The 24,857-nt window shown below is 45.0% G+C and overlaps 1 protein-coding gene across 1 annotated transcript in view; it reads left to right on the top strand.

Annotated features, from left to right (window-relative positions):
* The window catches only part of Tmem150c (transmembrane protein 150C), a 38,841-nt gene extending 15,563 nt beyond the window's left edge, over nucleotides 1-23,278 (top strand). Inside the window, exons 2-8 of the mRNA XM_037209200.1 lie at nucleotides 2,175-2,264; nucleotides 4,608-4,661; nucleotides 4,753-4,785; nucleotides 4,873-4,940; nucleotides 13,217-13,344; nucleotides 15,947-16,124; nucleotides 21,088-23,278. Of these exons, the coding sequence (XP_037065095.1) occupies nucleotides 2,185-2,264; nucleotides 4,608-4,661; nucleotides 4,753-4,785; nucleotides 4,873-4,940; nucleotides 13,217-13,344; nucleotides 15,947-16,124; nucleotides 21,088-21,296 (750 nt within the window). The 5' untranslated portion in view covers nucleotides 2,175-2,184 and the 3' untranslated portion in view covers nucleotides 21,297-23,278. The remainder of the gene's footprint in view (nucleotides 1-2,174; nucleotides 2,265-4,607; nucleotides 4,662-4,752; nucleotides 4,786-4,872; nucleotides 4,941-13,216; nucleotides 13,345-15,946; nucleotides 16,125-21,087) is intronic.
* Nucleotides 23,279-24,857: the final 1,579 nt, after the last annotated feature.

Raw genomic sequence — 24,857 nt, 5'->3', positions numbered from 1 at the left:
TCCTTCATGGCGTCTTCTCCCTCCAAAATTTACATTAGGTAGCTAACTGGCAGCCTTGGAGACCATTGAAGAAGGACCCTTCCTTCACAGCATCCTTGTCCTTCAAAATTCTGGTACCACAGACTGCTCCAAGAACCCCGGATGACGATGCCAACCTTGCCCAGCAGGAAAAAGATATACAGACCACAGCTCTACCTTCTCCACCCATCTCTAGAAGCCAAAATCATGAATGTTAGCTGTGGGAGGCCAGGTCCCACCTTTTCAAGGGTTCTTATGAGGAGGATAGAGGGATAAAAAATATTAAATAAAAAGATAGTGAAGAGGAGAAAGACAGAAACACAGGATAGCTTCAGGAGGACCTGGGTCAATACCCAGTGACCTTTTCCATTTATTCAAAGGGGCTTTTTATAACAATGCCAAGGGGTGCGGCAAAAGACCCCCGCCCCTTGCTAGATACAGCCAAGCATAGACCCTTCCAAACACCTGGTAACCACACCCATGGTCAAACCATTCCCTTATGTGGCCCTTCTGGGTAAAGCAAGCTCAGATTCTCTGACCCTGAATAAGTTCTTACTAGGAAACCTCTGTGAGCTTTTATAGTTAGCCATGGCCAACTTCATTTTGAAAAGTTCTTATATTTTGGTTAAATAGTAGTTTCTCACAAACCACAGTAATTAGCATTCCAGAACTAGATTCCTGTCCCATCCCACCCCTGAAGACCCTTGATATTGGCTGTTCATAAGTGATGATTTTTGGGTCACCTGGAATTCTTTTTTTTCAAGACAGAGTTTCTCTGTGTAACAGTCCTGGCTGTCCTGGATCCCACTCTGTAGACCACCAGGCTGGCCTCGAACTTGGAGATCCACCTGCCTCTGCCTCCTGCGTGCTGAGATTAAAGGCGTGCGCCGCCGCCGCCGCCGCCGCCGCCGCCGCCGCCGCCGCCGCCGCCGCCGCCACCACCACCGCCGGACAGAATTCCTTTACTGCTCACCATTCTGTTGCCACTCCTAGTGACAGCCAATCTTGAGCCACAATAAAAGGGGGGGACTTTCACCCTTGTCCCCCACACCCTGCTTCTGCCCTGTAACCACCCCAGTTTGTAAGCGTTTGAAGGCTCTGATTATTACAGAAGACCTCCCCTTCCAGGTTCCTCTCAATAAAGACCTGCACTGTCTTTAAAAAAAAAAAAAATGCGGTGTCCCTGTGATAGCTAGTGTTTTGCTGTCAAATGGATACAATGTAGAATCGCCTGGGGCGGAGTATCAGTGGGGAATTGTCTGGCTGATGCTGGCCTGAGAGCGTGCCTCTGAGAGCTTCTTAGTTGGGTCAGTTGAGGTGGGAAGACCCACCCTGAATGTGGCCGCACCGTTTCATAGATGGGCCCTGGACTGAATGAAAGGGAGGAGCAAGCTGAGCTGTGGCGTGCACGCGGCAGTTCAATCCGTTCCCTGGGGCTCCTGTTGCTGTGACCTCCCCGCAACGATAAGCGGTGACCTGGGACTGTGAGCTGAAACAAACCTTCTCTCCTCTACCTTGCTTCTGTCAGGACACTTTGTCACAGTCACAGGAAGTGAAGCTAAGTCGCCCCAAATACCCAATGTCTGTAATTTCTCCAGCGTGCTTGCTGGAGCTAATTGAAAGCGTTGTTTTGCCGGGCGTTCATCCTGAGAATCGCCTGGGACCACTCAAGAACACGCCACCAGGGAAGTTCAGATTTGCAAAATATCTGTCATTTCCCCCTGAACTGCCAGTTTATTTAGTAGACGTTTTGTTTCTAACACTCTCTTCTACAGGCTTAAGTGCGTGTAAGATCCATCAGGCCATTTATATTAACAGTTACACTAAAAGAACTCTGGACTACACTGTTGGTACCCAGCCCTTCTACGCTCCACGTCTCAAAATGCTTTGTCCCTTCTTAAACATATCACTGCGTGTATGAAGTTGAACATTTTCATGAAAACCGTCTGGAATCTTTACGCTAGGACCAGACAATGATGACCTATTTTAATCCTGGGATTTCCTACTCAGAAGGTGGCAGTAATAACAGATTTGAATCGTGGTTTTATAAAATACCTGGGGGTTTTTGTTGTTGTTGTTCTCTGTTGGACTTTCCATCTTGGAAGAGTTCGGTGGATTCTTGCCTTAATTATTAATACCCGCTCATTTGATTTCAGTGGTACAGGCATGGATGGGAAGAAATGCAGCGTATGGATGTTTCTACCTCTTGTATTCACTTTGTTTACCTCAGCTGGCTTGTGGATAGTGTGAGTATGCTTTAGTTAATAATTAAGGATTTAAGTGTAATAGAGAGAAAATCCAAGTTTTAGTACTAGGACATATTTATATAAATGTATTTATGAATAGCATATTATATATATACATATATATAATGGTTAGTTTTTCTAAAGTTAATATCTATATGCTAATTCAACCTTACTGAAGTTCCTTTTTTCTCATCTTTTATTACTTAAAGTAAAATAACAAAACTGAATAAAAAATTATTTAAAGTAGATAATGAAGACTGGTTTTGTCTCCCCCGCCCCGCCCCCCCCCAACATCCTCCTTTAAAGCAAGGTCTTGCTATGCAAACTAGACTGGCCTTGAACTTGCAACAGCCCTCCTGCCTCTGCTTCCTGCAGGCTGAAATTACAGGCCTGTGATGCTTTTCCTTGTTTTTAGGCCAAGTCTCGCTGTACAGGCTGGCAAGAAGCCTGTACTGGGATGAGTGGCATGTACCACTGTCATGCATGCTTGGAAAACTGGTTATATGACTTCATATTTGCAAGATTTTCTCCTTTAACACCGATGGGCTGTGGGCTCCATTTGCAATCTAGTTGTGACAAGACCTGAGGTGTTTTTAAAATAGGTATCAGTATGCCAGAAGGCCTGGCTTACCACCAAAAACAAGCACCCATAGTTGCTGATTTCAATCAATATCCGTCTTAAGAAAACTCATGAAGGCCGGGTGGTGGTGATGCACGCCTTTAATCCCAGGGCTCTGGAGGCAGAGCCGGGTGGATCACTGTGAGTTCGAGGCCAGCCAGGTCTACAGAGTGAGATCCAGGACAGCTACCAAAACTATACAAAGAAACCCTGTCTCAAAAAACAAAAAAGAAAGAGAGAGAGAGAGAGAGAGAGAGAGAGAGAGAGAGAGAGAGAGAGAGAGAGAGAGGGAGAGGAAGGAAGGAAGGAAGGAAGGAAGGAAGGAAGGAAGAAAGGAAGGAAGGAAGGAAGGAAGGAAGGAAGGAAGGAAGGGAACTCATGAAGAATGGTCTCACTGGACTGGGCTGTTGGTCAGAGAGAGAGCGCCTGGGTAGCACATACAAGGCCCTGAGCTCTGTCTTTGCTACTGTTCTATTGCTGTGATAAAACACCATAGCCCAGGCAACTTATACAAGGAAGCGTTTGATTTGCGGCTTCCGGTTTCAGAGGGTTAGAGGCGATGATTGCAGAGCAAAGGCCAGGAGGCTGGAAAAGCTGGGAGAACACATCTTGATCCATAAGTAGGAAGTAGAGAGAACGGAATGGGAATGGTGTGAGTCTTTTGAACCTCAAAACCCACCCCTCAGTGACTCCTTCCTCAATAAGACCACACCTCCTAATCCCTCCCAAACAGTTCCACCAACTGGGGACCACGTGTTCATTCTCATTCAAACCACAGGCTTGATTACCAGGAGAGGAAAAAGAAAATAACAACAGAAAAAGGAAAAATGGTAGTCATATATTCCTGAGAAATCTTATTAAAGCTCTCATGTTTATCTCCCACCCCCAATTTTCAGATTATAATTATCACTGTTTGGGGTCTCTTTTGAAAATTAATAACTCTTTTAAGGAGTTTTTTAATTATGCATATGTCTCTGTGTGGTATGTGCATGTGAGTGTAGACGTGTAGGGAAGCTGGAGGCATCAGATTCCCTGGGGCTGGAGTTACAGGAGTTGTGAGCTCCTGACATGGGCGCTGAGAACTGAACTCAGGTCCTCTGGAAGGACAGCACATGCTCTTACCTGCTGAGCCACATCTCCAAGTCCTAATAATCACAGCACTTGAGCCTTAAAGAACTAGTGATCTATGGGTAAAGAATTGCAATTGGCATGGTTGTGGTGATGCACACCTATAATCCCAGCCCTTGGAAGGCTGAAACAGGAAGATTGTAGGTTTTTAGGCTAGCCTGTGCTACATAACAAATTCCACGGCAGCCAGTGCTATAATGAGATCCTGTCCCAAAAAGAAAAATAAATGTAGTTAAAGATCTTTTTCTGTTTTCTGGTTGGTTGGTTGGTTGGTTGGTTGGTTGGTTGGTTGGTTGGTTGGTTTTTGGGATAGTCTCATGTAGCCCAGACTGGTCTTGCACACCCTATGTAGCCAAGGATGATCTTGAATTCCTGTTCCTGCTGCCTCCATATCCCAAATATTGGAAATAGTTTTATATGTGCAAACATGCCTAGCTAAAGACATTTTCTTAATTAGGAAACAATGGATATGACATACACCTGTGATACGGGTAAATTACATGTTAAACCCAATTAAAATGAGAAACATTAATTCTCAGGGGTTTTGTTTGTTTTAAATTGTTGTGCTTTATAAACTGGTCATTCTTTCTTGCTAGGTACTTTATAGCCGTGGAAGATGACAAAATCTTGCCATTAAATTCAGCTGCAAGGTAAAGATTGCATCTAGAGAATTCGCCGTTTCCCCATAGAGTTAGCAGCGGCTCTGCCTTAACCTGTGCCTCCGTGTTTTTTGTTATCTAGGAAATCTGGTGTGAAGCATGCTCCGTACATCAGGTAACTCTGGTTCCACCTGACCTGTTGAATTGGATCTGTGAGTTCCAGGTCTGCAGAGCCAGCCTCTAAGGCTGCGTCTTTTTCCAGTTTTGCAGGCGATGATCCTCCTGCGAGCTGTGTGTTCAGTCAAGTGATGAACATGGCCGCCTTCCTAGGTAAGACGGGCAGGAACGGGGCTGGACGGGCTCTGCTGCATTTCTGTTTCCAATCCCCCTGGATCCGTATCAAAACAATGGGCGACCTGGCCTACAATTTAGTGTCATGTCGTGTCCGTATGCTGAAGGCAGCTTTTTGTGTTCAGGACCCTTTTCCCCTCATAAATCCTTCTGCATTCCCTACCTCTTCCCTTTACCATCTTTATCTGGGGCTTCATACTCTGAACTTCCTTTTGCTGTGTGAGATAGTACATTTCACATGTCATAAACTCTTGCTGAGAGGGTAATAGGCTGCCACATGGTAGCTTTGAAGAGGATGCCTTATTTGTTCCTTCCCTGGTGAAGATGAGTGCAGCAGGCTTTCTTTTGGGCAGCCAACCAGCCCCCAAATCAAGACACGGAGACTTACTATTAGTTATGAGTGCTCAGCCTTGTCTTATGCTTGCCTCACCAGCTCTTATAACTTCATTTAACCTGCTTCTCTTCATCTACGCTTTGCCTCAGGGCTTTTCACCTTTCTTTCATTCTGTAGGTTCTACTTTCCTGCTTTCTCCGTGTCTGGCTGGCTGGTGGCTGCCTGGCTGGCTGGACCCATGCAAAGTGTGTGTGGGGGGCGGGCATTAGGTATGGGATAAGGTTTTATGTAGCTCCGGCTGGCCTTAAACTCACTATGTAGCTCAGGATGACCTTGAACTTCTGGTCTTCCTGCTTCAACATTCCAAGTTCTGGGATTGCAGGCATGCACCACCATGCCCAGTTTCTATGGTTCTGGAGATCAAATTCAGTGCTTTGGGCATGGTAGGCAAGCATCCTACCAACTGAACCACATCCCCAGCCTCGTGTGTATTATAATATTATTATTATTATTATTATTATTATTATTATTCCTTCCCCATCCTCCTCCTCCTCCTTGAAGCAGGATCTAATTTAGCCCAGGCTAGCCTTGAATTAACTATGTAGCCGATGAGTTTAAACTCCTTCTCCTCCTGCCTCCATCTCCCAAGCATTGGATTAAAGCCATGTATATTTTTTTAAAGATTTATTTGTTTTTATTATTATATGTATATGACTTTTGCCTACATGCATGTATGTCCACCATTTGCATGCCTGAAACCCATGGAAGTTAAAAAGAGGTGTCAGATGCCCCGGAACTGGAGTTTCTGACAGTTGTGAGCCACAATGTGGGTGCTGGGAATCAAACCAGGTCCCCTGTGAGAACAGCAAGTGCTCTTAACTGCCGCACCATCTCTCCAGCGCCCATGTTTACTTAAAAAAAATGTTTACTTTAGGCAAGGGAAAACCTATCAAACACCCTGGAAGATTGTTGGTTCAGTATGCAACATGGGCAGAATCTCAATTGGTCCAAAAAGCTCAAACTCCGAGAAACAGGAAGAACACTCTCAGAGAGGGACTCTGAAGAGGAATTCTCTGAAGTTCACAAAGTTCTTCCCTGGAGCTAAATGTATTTTTGTCAATGCCTTTTCCTGCCTAGGTGTCGCCTAGCTTGGAAATGCCTGCCGCACAACCTCCAGATGATGCTGGGTCACAAGACCCTTAAAGCAACATTTCCTTCCCACCCTTGACCACGAGGGTTTTTGTGTCTCAGATGGTCACAGAGTTTAAGGACAGAGCACTCAGTAGAAAGTACTTGAGCGTGACCAGGGTTGGCCTTCCCGGCCTTTGGTCTCATAACTCACAATGTTACACTCCCCTTCCCTTCTCTTGACATCCTCTTCTAAACACACCCAAGCCAGGCATGGTGACTCAGGCCTTTATACCCAGAAATCTGAAGGCAGAGGCAGATGGATATCTGAATCCAAGGTCAGCCTGGTCTACATAGTAAGTTCTAGGCCATCCTGGACTACATAGAAAGCCTCTGTCTAGGGGCTGGAGAGATGGCCCAGTGGTTAAGAGCATTGACTGCTCTTCCAGAGGACCCAGGTTCAATTCCCAGCACCCACCTGGCAGCTCACAACTCTCTGTACCTCCACTTCCAGGGGACCTGATACCCATGGCAAAACACCAATGCACATAAAAAATAAACAAATAAAAATAAATAAATTAAAAAAAAAGAAAGTCTCCATTCACAAATACATAAATAAATAGCCCAGTAAGCTCATTCATTCCATGGCCTAAGTGGATACTAACACATTCTTGCAGTTAACAGAACACAGGCCCCAAGAGTGAACTTGAACCGCAGGGCTGAGACCTTCCACAGACCCCCTGCAATCATGGCGCACAGGCCTACAGGCTGACAGTCTCTGTGCGGAGCATCCCCTAGGGCCCAACACCGACGTAAACAGCTGTGATTTCTACTCCAGAGCCGTGGCTGGGTGCTCGCTCCACACTGCCTCATTTCGTCATGCCTTCGTACAAACGCTGTCACGGCCTGTCCCCCACTGGGCTCCAAAGAAACCAGGGAGCACGCTGGAAGCTGCACACTGTTTCCTTTGAGTGCTACGGACAAATTGATATTTCCCAGTAGTCTTTGGTATAGGATCTAAAAATGGCCAGTTTGCACACTTCCCAAGTGACGTCGCCACAAAGCCCGTGATTAACTAATTATAAAAGCATTTGCAGAAACCAGCAGTGCAGGAGAAGCTCTTCTTCCAGGTGACATTCATCATCATCTTATTCTCTAACTCTCTCCACCCCACCAAGAAGCAATTAAGCTTTTACCAGCTTTTGCTGGAAGGTACCAAAGCAGCCAGCGCAGTCTTTATTATCTTTCATCATGTTTGATGCCATCTGGTAGACACAAAACTGATTAAGATTGGTGTTCAGTGAGAGCAAAGCAGCAATTACTTACTTATCAACCCTGGGAGTGGAAAAGAATCCATTCCTTACCAAAGATTATTGCTATATATAGTGGGCGCTTTCTTCACCCCAGGACTGGTAGACCTCAGGCTATCGCTTTACACTCTCCCACTGCCTTTAAAAATAGCCTTCACTGCTTACAAGTCACTGTTTTTGACAGCCATATAGAGCATAATTTATAGTCTAAAAAGGAGTCCATGTGGCATTTATTAAAATTAGCTAGCAAAACCCTTTTATCTTTTTGACAGGCTAATCAAAGATTAAATGCTCCGTTATTTTCTTCACAGAATTAGCTACAATTGTCGTCCTAAATGTACACTCTCCTCTCCACTGCGGGAAAGGACCTAAGACAAATGTCTTGAGAGAAGTGTTATCCTGGAAGACGTGAGGGCAAAGCTAATAAATAGCTAAATGGTTTCAGTCACCTAAGGCAGACGCCTCCCTCCTTCAGCCAAAACATACTGGCTGTCTGGCTTTAGCGCAGCCGTAAATAGGAATCATTGATGCATACACAGTAAAACTAACAAAATAGAAGTTGGCCGGGTGCCAGCTGAGGACTGTGATGGGGAGATGCCATTGTGAGTTTCTGACGTGAAAACGCTAGTCAGTTTTTAAACATTTCATTTGTAAAAGTCAGCTGTGTTTCTATTTGTGTTCTCATTAAAATATAGAAGGAAATTAGGGGGCACCCAGACAACAACAACAAACTTAGGTAGACTAAGAATAGCAGAGGGGTAGCTTTTAACGTTCTTTTTCTAAGCCAGGCGGTGTTGGCACACACCTTTAATCCCAGCACTCGGGAGGCAGAGGCAGGTGGATCTCTGAGTTCGAGGCCAGCCTGGACTACAGAGCAAGTCCCAGGACAGCCAGGGCTACACAGAGAAACCCTGTCTTGAAAAACAAAACAAATCAACAAACAAACAAAACAAAAGTTATTTTCCTAAAACTGTTAATGAAAATCTAAATTTATTACATCTTATTGAGGGGGGTCAGGGTTGGGGAAGGTAGCATGTACATGTCACAGCAGGTGTGGAGGTCAGAGGACAACTTTTAAAAGTCTTCTCCTACGATGTGAGTCCTGGGGATTGAACTCGGGTTGTCGGGTTTGGTGGCAAGTGTCTTTACCACGCCATCTCACTGGCCCTAAATTGAAAATTTTTAATAAAACTTAAAGGTATGTCTATTAATCTACCAAGGCCCTGCTAGAGGGATGGCTCAGCTGTTAAGAGCACTGCCTTCTCCTCCTGAGGACCAGGGTTCAAGTCCCATCAGCTACATGGTGGTTCACAACTATGCAGTCCTAGGGAATCTGACGCCCTCTTCTGACCACTGCAGGTACTGCATAAGCGTGTGCACAGGCACACGTGCAGGCAAAACACTTAAAAATTGTAATTTTTCCAAGTTTTAAAGTATATCTACTGGTCAAAAGTACCTATGGTGAGAATAGGTTAGCATATGTAATATGAAGATGTCTTTAAAGCTGTCATATTCCTAGAAGTTACTTTTACGAAGTTATAACTTGATCACTGTTTGGTGAACATTGACTTTTTTGGCAGCTAATTTGACTGGAGAGCAGATTCGGTTCATAAATTCTCCTAAAGCCAAATCTTCATTAGTTCCATCTTCCTAATAGAATCTCTATTAAAGGGAGAGTTTGTCTCTTACCTGATTAGCATAGAGTTGGTGGATGAAAAGGACAAAGCCTGGTGTTTGGAATATAGCTGTCGAAACTGAGTGAAATTATTATATAGGTCTCTGTTCATGAGAAAGTGACTTCCAGGAGATGAACATGCCCATGTCTCTCGGCAAGACATGCAGAGTGTCTAAAGTAACTGAAATCCTCTCTGCGGGCAGAGAGGAACACACTGTCAGGTGAGTACTGGGGTCTGGATTTAGGGTGCAGACTAAAGTTCTCACACAATGTGTCCCACAAATGTAAATGCCCAACAGAGAGTTCCAGGGAAATGCTTTTCCCTAGTTGAACTTTAAAAAGATCAAATGTAGGGGCTGGAGAGATGGCTCAGCAGTTAAGAGCACTGGCTGCTCTTCCAGAGGTCCTGAGTTCAATTCCCAACACCATGGTGGCTCACAGTCATCTATAATAGGGTTCTGAGGCCCTGTTCTGTCTGATGTCCTGTTCTGTCCTTCAAAATATGCAAATAGTGCACTCATATGCATAAATAAACAAATCTTTAAAAAAAAAAGATCAAATGCGCTGTGTCTGTGGTTTCCCCTCCTGCAATGGCATCATACAGTGCTAATGAGCAAGTGTTCCCGGGGGGCCCTTCGCTGAGCCCCTAGGTCCTCATCTAAGGCTTTTTTGTTACCTCTCCCTGTAATTAGCTCTCTCCCAGCCCCTTCCTCCTGTTCACAGCCTAAAAAACGAATATAGCATCATGTCTACTCCTCATCCCATAGGATCAAGTTGTAATTAATAGACTCCCAGCATAACCCCAGTGATATTGGTTGGAGAACCCTTGTCAACTTGTTTAGTCTCTGACCAGTCATAGACCTTGACTGGAACATGTACCAAAAGCTGTATCGGGAGGAGTAATTTGCAGTTTTGTAAATCATGGTTTATCCATATTTTGATTACAAAATCCAGATATGAATCGTGTTTTATTCCCATTGCTGGTCAACGGTACTCAGCTTGACGCAGTGAAATCTAGTGACTTGGGGGATGCAAATGTGGGGTGGCTTTTCTCTATTACTGGCTAGAGAGACAACGGTTGGAGTCAATGTTAAACCCTTAGTAAGTGATCTCTAATTTAATTGCCACATAAATAAGGTAATTTTGTCTTTCCTACTGAAAATATAATGTCAGAGTAGTCATAGGAAGTCATTAGTGCATTCCCTTATTTGTAGATATGATTTAAATTAATTGCCAATTATCTTCCATATATATAACACATATGAAACTATCTCTGTGCTAAAACTATCTCTGCACCAAGTAATAAAAGGTGACTTTTAGGTTAGTGGCTTGAGTGCAGAGTGTCCCCAAGGCCTCTATTAGAAGTGGGGTGTGAGAGACAGCTGACCCAAGCTCGTGGGAGTTCATGGACTCTGGACTGACAGCTGGGGAACCTACATGGGACCAAACTAGGCCCTCTGAATGTGGGTGACAGTTGTGGCTTGATCTGATTGTGGAGCCCTTGACAGTGGGACCAATATTTATCTCGGGTACATGAACTGGCTTTTTAGAGCCCATTTCCTATGGTAGGATATCTTGCTTGCCTTAATGCAGGGGGGCTTGGTCCTGCTCCAACTTGGTATACCAGCCTGTGTTGACTCCCCAAGGGAGGCCTTACCCATTCTGAGGAATGAATGGAAATGGGCTGGCAGTGGGGGGTGGAGGGAGGAGAGAGAGGGGGAACTGTGGTTGGTATGTAAAATGAAAAAAAAATTTAAAAAAGAAGTAGGGTATGAAATCTGACTTCTCCCATTCTGCCTTTATATTCTCAATTCACCTTTTTAAAGTGTCCTTTTAAAAATGAGTGATTAATGTCATTTGAAAAAATTAATTTTTAGTGAACGTGGTTTATCCAGATGTAGTTGCTGTGGAATGTCATTCTGTATGTTGTGAATGTGTGTTGCTCTGATGGGTTGATAAATAAAATGCTGATTGGCCAATAGTCAGGCAGGAAGTATAGGCATGGCAAGCAGACAAGGAGAATTCTGGGAAGAGAAAGGGCAGAGTCAGGAGTCACCAGCCAGACACAGAGGAAGCAGATGTGAAGACAGAACTGAGAAAAGGTACCAAGCCATGTGGCTAAGCATAGATAAGAATTATGGGTTAATTTAAGTGTGAGAGCTAGTCAGTAATAAGCCTGAGCAAATGGCCAAGCAGTTATAAATAATATTAAGCCTTTGAGTGTTTACTTGGGTCCAAGCAGCTGTGGGACCAGCAGGTGAGAGAGATTTGTCCTGACCACGGGCCAGGCAGGACACAGGAAAACTTCCAGCTACATGCAGTGGCCTTGTTCTGGTTCCCATGTCTTCTGCCCAGGAGTGACAGGCACCCCCTGGCTTATCCAGATGCGGTGGCCTTGTCCTGGATCCCATGTCTTCTGCCCAGGAGTGACAGGCACCCACTGGCTTATCCAGATGTGGTGGCCTTGTCCTGGTTCCTGTGTCTTCTGCCCTTTCTGCTCTGACCCTGCACTAAGCTGTGACTGATCAGCGAGCCCCAGCCATGTTCTTTGTCTCTGTCCCCTTTGTTTGGTGCCATGCCTCTGCAGTACTCCCCCAGTGCAGTCTGTCCCCTGCCAGTCTTGCTCTGGAAACCCTGAGAACAACCCTGTTAGCAATGCTGGAAAGGTCACATTCAGCCTGGTTGTGGCATATCCCCTCTGAGTCCCCAAAAGTTAAGAATAATAAGGCATCTGAAAAGTCTAAATAAGTATTGAATGGAAAGTTTCTTTGAAAACTGTCTGTCTGTCTGTCAAGAACTACAGGCAACTGAGTGTAGCTGGAGTTTTCTCCAGTTCTTCCTGGGCCCGCAGCCACTCAGACCCAAGTAAACACACAGAGACTTATATTACTTACAAACTGTATGGCCATGGCAGGCTTCTTGCTGTTCTTATATCTTAAATTAACCCATTTCTATTAATCTATAAGTTGCCACGTGGCTTGTGGTTTACCGGTACTTTTACATCTTGCTTCCTCTGTGTCTGGCTGGCGACTCCTCAATCAGCCTTCCTGTTCCCAGAATTCTCTTCTCTGCTTGTCCCACCTATACTATACTTCCTGCCTGGCTGCTGGCCAATCAGCGTTTTATTTATCAACCAATCAGAGCAACACATTCACAGCATACAGAGCGATATCCACAGTAACTGAGGAATGCTGAGAGTGGGAAAAATAGTCTTCCCCAGGGAAGAGCACAGGATTTGGTTTTCTAATATCAAGTAGTCCTGAAAACATACATGTGAGTAGCATGATACAGACCAAGCAGGTTACATTATGTATTTAGGAATATATATGTACATACATATGCATGCATATATGTGTCTAACAATGATTGATGAGGAAAAGAAGCCATGAGTTTGGAAGAGAGTATATGGGAGGGTTTGGAGGGAAGGAAGGAAAGGAGAAAATGACATAATTGTATTAATCTCAAAAAAAAAAATCAAAGAAATAATAAAGAAAACTTCCGTGTGGTGAGATTTAAGAGGTGCTGTGAGAGCCACACATGGTGGCACATGTCTGTAATCCCAGCATCCAGGAGGCTAAGGGCAGAGGACCCTGAGTTTGAGCCTGGACTACACACTGAGTTCCTGGCCAGCCTGGGCTGCATAGCAAGACCTTGTCAGAAAAAAAAAAAGCGAGAGAGAGAGAGAGAGAGAGAGAGAGAGAGAGAGAGAGAGAGAGAGACTTTTTTTTTTTTTGCACGTTATGGTTTTAGACTTCTGCCTTAGGGTAGGTGGGTGATTCACATTCTTTAAGATTTTTTGTATTCCCAGCCCTCGTGGTAGCTGTTCTGCGCTTCATCCAGCTGAAACCGAAGGTTTTAAACCCATGGCTGAATATCAGTGGACTGGTGGCGCTGTGTCTGGCTTCCTTCGGAATGACCTTACTTGGTAATTTTCAGGTACTTCCTCTGGCTTTTTCGCCTCCCTCTCGCGCTGGTAAGATTATGTGCTTCTAGATCATTGCAGCCTAAGGTATCGTCTCCACGTGGCCCGTATGATTCTGCACGAACCCCAGGAACAAGCAAACACTTTGTACTTAGATTCCGCCTCCGCTGTCCCCAGGGTCTCTACGTACGCCTGTTCCCGCCAGGCGCATGAGAGCTAACTGCAGATGCAGATGTCGTGGCGACTGGGGAAGTAGCTCAGAAGAGCTGTGTGTCTCCATAACGTTTCCCGCTTTCCTTCATTATAAAGCGTATCCCAGTGTGCTTTTCCAGAAAAGTACTAAGATCGCCGTCTCTTGATAATTAAACACTGACTATACATCTTTAATGGAAGTGCACATTTCAGAGTAATGGGTTCCTAGGAAAGTCAGGACGGAAAGCCCAGGATCTCTCCAGAATCCCTGACTCACCCTCCCAGAACTCAGAAGCCGCTGAGCACACCCGGAAGAATAATTCCTTTTGCCAGTCCGACATCTTCCTCCTGCTCTGAATGGCTTCACTTATTCTCATAATTGGCTGATTTCCCTGCCTCTGTGCGCTCCACACTGTAGTCCACTCTTCACCACCACAAACTTCTCGTGAGCAAACGAGAGAAATATCCTGTCCCCCTCCCTCACCCCCCACCTGCTGAATCAACTCCAAATGGTATAGGCACTCAAGACCCTGGGCATTCTAGCAAACACTTAGTTGTGTTCTTTTTTTTTTTTTTTTTTTTTTTTTGGTTTTTTCGAGACAGGGTTTCTCTGTGTAGCTTTGCGCCTTTCCTGGAACTCACTTGGTAGCCCAGGCTGGCCTCGAACTCACAGAGATCCACCTGCCTCTGCCTCCCGAGTGCTGGGATTAAAGGCGTGCGCCACCACCGCCTGGCCACTTAGTTGTGTTCTTACCAAAACACACTAATGGGTTTTCGATGGCTCTTTCTCCTTCTAACCCTCACTCTTACTGACTCATTAAACCAGGACCGTCTTTGCCTCAGGACTCCACCTCGGCACACAGTAGCATGTAACTGTTTTTTGCATTATGAGTTGTTGGGCATTCCCGTTCCATATCAATCTGGATAACCAGAAAGCTGCGTCCTTAGAGCACATGGCCTGGGATGATAGTCAAGAGCGCGTCTGTTGAGATTACTGCTGAGATCTGGGCGGTGGCCCTGATGTGCTGCCGATGTGGGCAGAGTGGACAGTAAATACCGTTCGCTCCACCAGGGCTTTGGGTATTGATGAGTAGTGACGTGCGGATTTCCTTCTAAAGTCCCAGCAGAATCCCAGAGATGGGTGGTCTTGGAAAATGACGAAATGTAAAGCTGTGAACGATGACACTCCATATGAAGAACCCATGCTGGAGTCTTCCAGGAGTGCAGTCATCAACCCTCTGGAGTGTGGGATGAGAGATGTTTCAATTGCTGCCTCTTTTTATAAATTTATACAAGTGTGAACCATATGACTGTATTACCTATTTTAAATTCAGGTAAAAAACTGGTAATAAATGAAATGGGTTGCATTTGACATGAGAAATTGATTTCCTGGAAGTGAAATTTAACTTGAGAAATCATAGTTTTTAAATGAAATTTGAAAATATACCTTTTGAATTATGAGGGGGAGAGTGGCTTCCTAGCAAAAGGGGGAACTACAACCCAAAACAATGGAAAAATTAGAAGGGAAAAGTAACATTGATTTGATATGACACTTCTGGCCACACTGTCAGGCAGTGAAAACCCTGAGGTGATGTAAAGTTCTAAAGTCGTATTTCACCGTAGTTTAGAAGCTGTCTTGTCAGAAGGTTTCATTTTTTTTTTTTGTATGTGCAGTTAAAAATGCAGATAATTTCAAGCGGAGTTTTTAGTGATAGGCGCCTTTTATAAAATAGCTAGGTAATGACTTGGAGAGCTTTTTACATCTCCAACAACCAACTGAAGCTGAGTCTTTGGATTCTGTGGAAGCCTACAGGTCTTCAGACACAGATGTTCTTTAATGGCTGTGGATCTGGCTGACACTCAGAGCTTTCCGTTTTCTTTATTACTACAGGAAAACAAAGACCAGAGAATTCCTATTAACACTGAGTAGGTTGAGTTCCACAGACAGGCCAGTTGTCCCAAGGGCTATCATTGTGTGCCAATCAAACCTTCCCGTGCCAGAAATGTCGATTCTCAGGAAGCACATAGCCACACCCCGAGCTTCATTCTTTCTGCTTAGAAAGCAGAATCTGTGCCTGTAGAAACTCGACATTTCCCTTTTTATATAATTCTCCTGCTTTTTAATTTCCTTTCCTTAAAAGCTTTTTCTGGAAAATAAATTCAGGACATAGATCCCTGCCTCCTGCAGGGTTTTCTAAACAAATGTTTTTAAGGTTGAGGAAAATTGTTTCTTGTCCTCCATCTCTGTAGATTCTCACCATTTGAGAATCAACACAAAGAGTCAGCAGAGATGAAAAAGTCTAATTTTTCTAAGCTCTCTGGCCTCACTGTTGAAAAGTTTTTTTTCCCCATCTTTCCCCTCATATTTTTCATCAGTCTACATGTTTTCAAAATGAGCCTCCACATAGCTTCTCTGTTCCCTAGCTCACAAATGATGAAGAAATCCATAATGTGGGGACATCCTTGACCTTTGGGTTTGGCACACTGACCTGCTGGATACAGGCTGCATTGACACTCAAAGTCAATATCAAGAATGAAGGACGGAGAGTTGGAATTCCACGAGTTATCCTGTCTGCCGTCATCACTCTCTGTGTGGTCCTGTGTATCCTTTGAAGGTTCTTTGCCAGGGACAGTAGGACACAGGTAAGTTTTATATGGAGAAGAAAAGACCATTGCCCTTCCTGGTGTGTAGAAAAACTGTCAGATCAAAAAGTGTCAGACCAAGCCGGGCGGTGGTGGCACACGCCTTTAATCCCAGCACTCGGGAGGCAGAGCCAGGCGGATCTCTGTGAGTTCGAGGCCAGCCTGGGCTACCAAGTGAGTCCCAGGAAAGGTGCAAAGCTACACAGAGAAACCCTGTCTTGAAAAACCAAAAAAAAAAAAAGTGTCAGACCAAGCCGGACGTTGGTGGCGCACGCCTTTAATCCCAGCACTCGGGAGGCAGAGCCAGGCGGATCTCTGTGAGTTCGAGGCCAGCCTGGGCTACCAAGTGAGCTCCAGGAAAGGTACAAAGCTACACAGAGAAACCCTGTCTCGAAAACAAAACAAAACAAAACAAAAAAAAGTGTCAGACCAAAAAATGCCATAATAAACCCATCACTTTGTACACTAGCTTTAAAAATGAATAGCCAGAAGCCAAAGAGATGAGTCAGTGGTCAAGAGCACTTGCTGCTCTTATAAAGAACTGGGGTTTGATTCCCAGCACCCACACGGTGGCTCACAACTGTCTGTAACTCCAGAGAGAGGGGACCCAACATCCTCTTCTGGCCTCCTCAGGTACTAGGCACACTAGGGCTACACATGTATACCTGTAGACAAAACACTCACACACAAAAAGTAAAAAATAAATCTTTTAAAAATGAATAAATAAAAACTAATAGTCAGGTATGGCGGAGCCTAGATGTAATCCCGGAACCTGGGAGGTGAAGGCAAGAGAATTGGGAGTTAAGATCATCCTGGGCTACACAGTGAGTTCAAGGCCATATTGCACTACCTCGGACCCTGTCTCAAAAATAAAAGTAAATTAAAATTAATTTTTAAAAAACTTTAAAATCAGATTTTTATGTCAAAGAGAGACAGGGAACTGAAACTAAAGCAGGTTCTCCTGCCTGAGGATGGTTTCAGCCCATGGGAAATGTCATGCATTCTGTGTCCAGCCCATGGGAAAGGCGTCATGCATTCTGTCTGCAGCCCATGGGAAAGGCGTCATGCATTCTGTCTGCAGCCCATGGGAAAGGCGTCATGCATTCTGTCTGCAGCCCATGGGAAATGTCATGCATTCTGTGTCCAAACCCATGGGAAAGGCGTCATGCATTCTGTCTGCAGCCCATGGGAAATGTCATGCATTCTGTCTGCAGCCCATGGGAAATGTTATGCATTCTGTGTCCAGCCCATGGGAAAGGCGTCATGCATTGTGTCTGCAGCCCATGGGAAATGTCATGCATTCTGTCTGCAGCCCATGGGAAAGGCGTCATGCATTCTGTCTGCAGCCCATGGGAAAGGCGTCATGCATTGTCTCCAGCCATACAATGTTTCCATTTATGAAAATCATGGCACAAAAAAGTCCAAAAAAGTATTGTGATTTTTTTTTGCTTGCCATCTTAAAAAATTCGCCTATGACTTTAAGTCCTATTAGGATTAGGTCATTTATTATCCTTAAAATGAATTTCAAGGGGCGAATGTTTATATCTTTCAAGATTATAAATTTCCCTGGAGAACAAATTCAGGAACTAGATCACCTATATGTGTGTCATTTTCCTGTATAAATATTTGAGGCTTTGGGGTGCTGCTGTTCATTTCCTTTTCTCCACGTGGAGTTTGAACCGATGGAGAACAGACAAAGAACAGCTAGGTGAAAAATCAGCTTTCATCCCTAATGAACTGGGGAAGAAATGGCTCAGGCCCCGTCCACACCCTGTAGTCAGCCCACCTGCCATTCATAAGCAGAAGAGAAGGCCTCACTCCCTTGAACCCTAGACAAGTCCCAGAGAGACTGCCGGCTAGCTCAGCGCTCAATGACAGCATCAGCAACCTGGCCCAGGAGAAGTTTCCAGTTCCCGTCTGTGTTGGCCACTTTTCTGTTGCTATGAAAAAAAAAACATCCTAAACGGGGCGGTGGCGGCTCATGTCTTTAATCCCAGCACTCGGGAGGCAGAGCCAGACGGATCTCTGTGAGTTCAAGGCCAGCCTGGTCTACAGAGCGAGTTCCAGGACAGGCTTCAAAGCTACACAGAGAAACCCTGTCTCAAAAAATTTAAAAGAAAAAAGAAAAAAATACCCTGACAGAAGCCACTTAGAAGATGAAAGGGTTTGTTTTAGCTTACGGCTAAATGGTTAGAGTTCATCGTGACAGGAAAAGCATGGCAACAGGCAGGGAAGCATGGTGGCTGAAACAGGATGCTGGCCCTTCACATTCTCACCCAGACACAGGAAGCAGAGAAAGGACAGAAGTAGGCAAAGCTTAGACCTTCAAAGCCTGTACTCAGTAACGTACTTCCCGCAGCAAGACTCCATCTTCTAAGGGTTCTGTAACCTTCCCAAACAGACCAATACATGAGCCTAGGGTTGGCATTTCTCACTCAATCCACCACCCCACCCCATCCCACCTATCAGTTACCCAGGGCACAGAGCAGATGAAAAACAAAATCAGCCTTTATTCCTGGTAAATTGGGAAGGATGGCTTAGGACTCATCTACACACTGCAGTAACCAGTATTTACTCATACAGATTCTCCTTAGAAACCGTGATTCCTAAGTGGTCAAGCAGTTAAAGCTAACGTTACACGCCTCGGTGATAGTCGTCACCAGCGTTTGCTGAGCGTTTACCATGTCTAGGAATCACGCTAAGCACTTGATGTGTATTGATTCTTTTAATCACAATTTGAGAATCCTAGGTAGGTTAATTTGTCACAAAGATTGTAGCAACCTGATAAGATATGATCAAAGAAATGGAAGCTGCCACTCCCTAGCGAGTTAACACCGGCCTGGTGGTATTTCTACCCTCAGTCAGAAGAATGTGCGCAGACTTGCAGTGGCTCGGGCTGACAGCTAACGGTTCTGATTGTGTTGCGTCTGAACACTTGGAAGCGTTAATTAGTATCTGTGTTTCCTGGATCCAGGCTCAGTCAAGAGACCGAAGACTTCCTGACATGGCTCCGCCTGTCCTCTTAGTCTCTGACATCCCTGAAGATTTTAGGTCTGTAATTTAAAGGTAGAGCACAGATACAAGTTCTCAGATATATCTCAGGATGTATCTGGTTTTTCTCAATGTTTTTGGTTCTCTGACTCTTCACATTTCACTAAAATGTGCAATGAACTTTTTGCTCTTTTCTCAGCCCCTGTGCTTCCATATACACAATCATATGTATGTATACACACACACTATATGTATCACATATGTATATGTCTTTTATATAGTTGTATGTATGTATGTATATATATATATAGAAATAGGACCGTCATGATTTTTAAGGTATGTATATTATATATAATAGATATATTTAGGAATAGGACTGTCATAATTTTAAGGTATATATATGTATATATATATGAATAGAACTGTCATAATTTTTAAGGTATACATATACATACATATATATTTAGGAGTAGGACCATCATGATTTTTAAAGTGTATATATATATATATATATATATATATATATATATATATGAATAGAACCATCATCATTTTTAAGGTACATATATTATTAGGAATAGGACTATCATGATTTTTAAGATATATATGAATAGAACCATCATCATTTTTAAGATATATATATTTAGGAATAGAACCATCATTATTTTTAAGGTATATATATTATAATATATATATTTAGGAATAGGACCATCATGGTTTTTTTTTATTAGCAGTTATGATTCTTTGTTTTTTTAGGTTTTTAAATTTTTATTTATTTTTATTAGTGTGACTGTTTTCCTGTGTATATGTGTACCACGTTTGTGCCTGGTTTCCTTGGAGTTCAGAAGAGGGGGTCATCCCCTGGTGTTAGAATTATGGATGGTTCTGAGCCATCAGGTGGGTGCTGGAAACTGAATATAATAATGGGCATAGAGGGGCCTGGAAAGATGGCTCAGTGGTCAAGAGCACTGGCTACTCTTACAGAGGACCTGGGTTCAGTTCCCAGAATGCATGTGGTGGCTCACAACCATTCATAATTCCAGTTCTGGGGATCCACTGCCCTCTTCTGACCATACATGTGGTACACATACATACTTGCACACCATGTAAAATGCATACTTCTTTACATGAAAAATAAAATGAATCAGTGTAATTTTAAATTAAAAAAAAACAGGGTTCGTTATGGCATTTCATGCATATATAATGTATCTTGATCATATTCACACACATCCCCTTTTGTACCTTCCTACTTTTGTGAACCTTTGTGTTTTGAGACAGGTTCTCATGCAGCCCAGGATGACCTTCAACTCACTGTATAGATGTTATCCATGAACCGTGAGTCCTCCTGCCTCCGCCCTCCAAGTGCTGGGTTACAGGCACACACCACCACACTGGGTGCTCACTAAGGCTTTTTAAATGGCTTCTCTTCATTGGGTCACGCGTTTTAACCTGTGGCCAGAAATGAGACTAACCTGTACAGTATTGCCTAAAAGAAGAGGGGAAGGGTCACAGGTATTAGCATTGCGGAGCAAACACTGCTGTATGGAGGTAGCTGGGATGTTCCGGAGGGTCATGGTCCTTTTGCTACTCACCTTTAATGGGGCAGGTGTAGAGTTCACGACTGACGCATGGCCAAGGCATTTGTGTGAACCCACCAGCTCATACCTCTGTGAGAATGACTTCAGGTAAGCTACCTACTTGGCCTCAGTTTCTTAACTGTCAATGAGGATAGGATCGCTGGGAGGGTTAGATGGGATTATCTGTGGAGGCATCTAGAAATATGCCCAACATGGCGCACAGCTCAATAATGTTGTCTAATAATACATGCAAATACCAGCTTTCAGCTTACCATGAGCGTGGCCCTGGCTACCAGCTTTGCCAGTGATGAGGAAACTAATACCTGATTACCTTCCTTGACCTCTGCTCCCCAGACTTCATCCTCATGGCCCAAGATATCCACATGTACGCAGCCAGGGTCCAGTGGGGCCTGGTCATGTGCTTCCTGTCGTACTTTGGCACCCTAGCTGTGGAGTTCCGGCACTACCGCTATGAGATTGTGTGCTCTGAGTACCAGGAGAACTTCCTGAGCTTCTCAGAGAGCCTGTCAGAAGCGTCTGAATATCAAACCGACCAGGTGTAACCCGTCAGTTTGCCCTTGGGGGTGCGGTGGGTGTGACGACAGGAGAGGGATCGGGATGATACACTCACAGGACTCGACACATCACCTCATGACGCGTTTCACACACACACGGACACATATTCGTGGCCATATTTGCCAAAAGAGCTTTTCAGGGCAGGTTATTTCTTTCATGAACAAGCACAAGCTCTCATGTGTGGAAATACACGCTGTCACACTGAAAATATATGCACGACAGAGCCAGAAGCTTGTGCATGATCACCTCCCCGTCCCACCCGCCCACTATGCTCTTCATTCACATCTTCCTCACGTTTCGAACCTGCCGTCTTCCTCCAGCAGAGTAGGGCAGGCTGAAAGGAACATAAGAATGAAGCCAGCTCCCTCCGCCGCCTTCAGCTCCGAAGGGCTTGGAGTGAGCTTGTGGGGAGTTGTGGCTCTGGAATATTCTCGAGCGGACACCAGAGGAGCGTCTGTCTGGATGCACACTGTACCGAAGCTGTGAGTGTGGCCTGTGAGGGGCACGGGCAGAGCTTTCCCGCCAGGCCGCCTCCACCACTGTTCAGCCGTCGGCTTTGTGGGTCCGGGGAAAGAAGCATGGGAAAGAGGCCCGCCACCGGCATCTGGACTTGACTACTCACTCTGCCTGAGAAAGAGCTCCAAGTGTGACTGTCCACGGGGACGGGGTGCCAGGGATGGCACGAGGCACAGCCAAGAGGGCATGGTTTCATTTCTGCTTCCACACTGTGTCGTGCACAATTCTGGTTTTATAGCTCATGGCTGGCCTTTTTTTCTTTCTTTTTTTAATGCAACTCCCCGTGGGTTTCTGTAGGCCTCATGGACAAAGATGTGGACCAAAGGCAAGAACCTTGTTTTGGTTTCAGATGAGACAGGGGATGATACCTATGGGCTTATTTTAAATTTGAAGCAACGAGAAGACAAAAAAGGATTCTCAAAGAAGCACAAAGAAATCTGCGTGGGGGTGGGGGTGGGGAGGTATGAGGGCGCCTGTGGGCTTTGTGGAGGAAGGATAGGAGGTTAGTTAGGACTCTTGTGGCAAATCCAAGCCCGGGGAGACATTCACATTCATGTGTTCCCCAAATTTTTAGGTGCCCCCAAAGTTCGGGAACTAAGGACTTTTCAAATTTGGAATTTACAGAAGCCAATTAAGACATTGCCCTCCCCAAAACCACATTGGCACAGACAGAGCCATGGCACTCAACGTGAGTCTCTCACCTGCTGCAAGTCCAGATGTGAGATCGTAAGTGAAGGAGTTCGAGGCCATCCTAGATCCCTCGTCCCAAGGTGCACAGCAGTGTACCAAGTGCACAAGACACCACCCCCCAACCAAGTGCACCGTTTTAAGAAATCCCCAAATTCTTAGGGGCCTGGGACACCCCTGTGATGATGTGGAAAATGCTATTTTGTAAATTCAGCCCAAAGCGTAGCTTCACAAGGAGAGGCTCAACTCTTGTTTCATCTAAATCTCCGCCCCCAGCACAGTGCCTGGCGCACAGTGGGTGCCCAGTAAGTGTCACTGAATAGGTGGTTTCCGAGTGGAGGAAAGGAGTATCAAAGGGATCGGGAGGTGAGGGACAGAGAATGGAAGCTGCCTCAAGTGAGGAAGGAGGGGAAGAGACCGTCACTCCGGCAAAGACCGGGGTGGGACTCCCTCAATGGTGAGTGTGAAGTCCCGAGCAGAGCGTTCTCTTCGTGAAAAGACATCTTACTGTAAATAGTACGGGGTGACGTCTCTTAGTTTTAAAACTGCTTTGGGCATTCTTTTCCTTTCTTTTTTATATGTTAAAGGTTTAATCAAAGAACAAACACAGTTTTGTTTTACTGTACACACTCCGAGTCAAACAGCGTTTGGTGACCCACTTGTCTGTTTTCTTAAGAGTGTGTAACAGCACACCCTGGCAGAATCAAGCAAAGGCTGGCATTACTCACTGGGATCTGGCCACTAAATAAAGTTGTTTTATGCACAACTGTGACTTCCCTGTTTCTTACACTAACTGTTCTCCATGGGTGTGTGGAGGCACGGCCATGTTGGCTGTTAACAGTGGGCAGAACACCGTCTTTACGGTGGCTGTTTTATTATGGAGGATACAACTCAGGATCAGGTCAATGGAAGACGTGCATGGGAAGAGAAGGGGGCCAGGGGCTCCTGTACCTTCAGAGCATCCCACTCTCCCAGCTTCCCACAGTGTTGCTCAGCCTGGAAGCTATCCACAGCTCATAACACACTGGTGATAGCTCTCTATCCCCCAGCTGCCCCCCTCCACCTCCTGAAGTGGGCGGGTTGGAGGTCTAAGCTCTTGGTATTTGAGGTAACCAGCCCTCATCCTGAAGCTACCTCAGTAGCATGAATTCTGGTATGACCAGAAGAGGTTCATTCTGAATGAAACATTGCTGTTATGTTCTAAGTGGGTTAGGAATTCCAGCCAGGAATAGAAACAAAAGCCAAACATCTTATTTGAGAAAATGTTTTCATACAATAAAATTGTATCATACTCTTTCTCCTCTCCAACTCCTCCCAGATCTTCTCCACCTCCAGACCCATCCAATTTTTCTCTCTCTCTCTCCACAAAAAGCTAAAAGCAAATGAAAAAGAAAACCAGTAAGAAAAAAAAAAACAAAAACCAAAACGAAAAGCTCATAAAAGAACATGGAGTCTTTTTGTGTTAGCCAACTCCTCCTGGGCATGTGACCTGCCCTGGAGTGTGGTGGATACACCCCGTGACACTCCATTTCAGAAAACTGGCTTCCTGTTTCCAAGCAGGTACCAATTATGAATAACTTCTTGGTTAGGGCTGGGACTTTGTGCCAATTTTTCATTCTCAGTGCTGGGATTCTGTCTGGTTTAAACCCATGTGGGCCTTGCTATCATCATCTCTTTGAGTTCCTATCTGCATCGGCCCTGTTGTGTCTGGAAAAGTTTCCTTGGAGTCCTCCATCACCTCTGGCTCTTCCAATGTTTCTGCCTCCTCTTCTGCCCAGATCCCTGAGCCTTGAGGAGAGGGTGTTTGATAAAGACATCTTATTAGTACTGAGAGCTCCAAACTCTCTTACTCTCTGCATATTGTCCATGTGGGCCTCTGCTAATTACCCTCTCCTGCAAGAAGCTCCTCTGATGAGAGGTGAGTGTGTGAGTAATGAGTATAGCATTGCGTCATTCGGAGTCATTTTAGTGCTATCATCTTCCTTTCTCGGAATCACGGCAGCAGGGTTTCCCCTAGGCTCATGACCTATCCAGTCCCAGTTCTGGGCCACTGTGGCAGTGTCCCATGTCACTGAGCAGCCCTCAAAGCCGATCAAAAGTGACTGGTTACACCCATAACACTTCACCGTTGCACCAGTATATCTTGCAGTACTTCTGTTTTAGGTCACAGAGTTTGTAGCTAGGTGATATCGATGCTTTCTCTTCTCTGGTATGGAGCAAAGCACCTCAGCACCATGAACACCTCCACGTAAAGCCAGCCATGGGGACATGATAGCATGCACCACTGGTCCCCCACTGCTGCTACAGTGAGATGGAAAGCCGAGAGAGGATGCACGGGAGCTTGC

This window comes from Peromyscus leucopus, chromosome 10 (genome assembly GCF_004664715.2).
Source record: "Peromyscus leucopus breed LL Stock chromosome 10, UCI_PerLeu_2.1, whole genome shotgun sequence".
Taxonomy (NCBI): domain Eukaryota; kingdom Metazoa; phylum Chordata; class Mammalia; order Rodentia; family Cricetidae; genus Peromyscus; species Peromyscus leucopus.
Note: the sequence above shows the minus strand (reverse complement) of the source record. Positions and strands in the feature narration are given on the sequence as shown.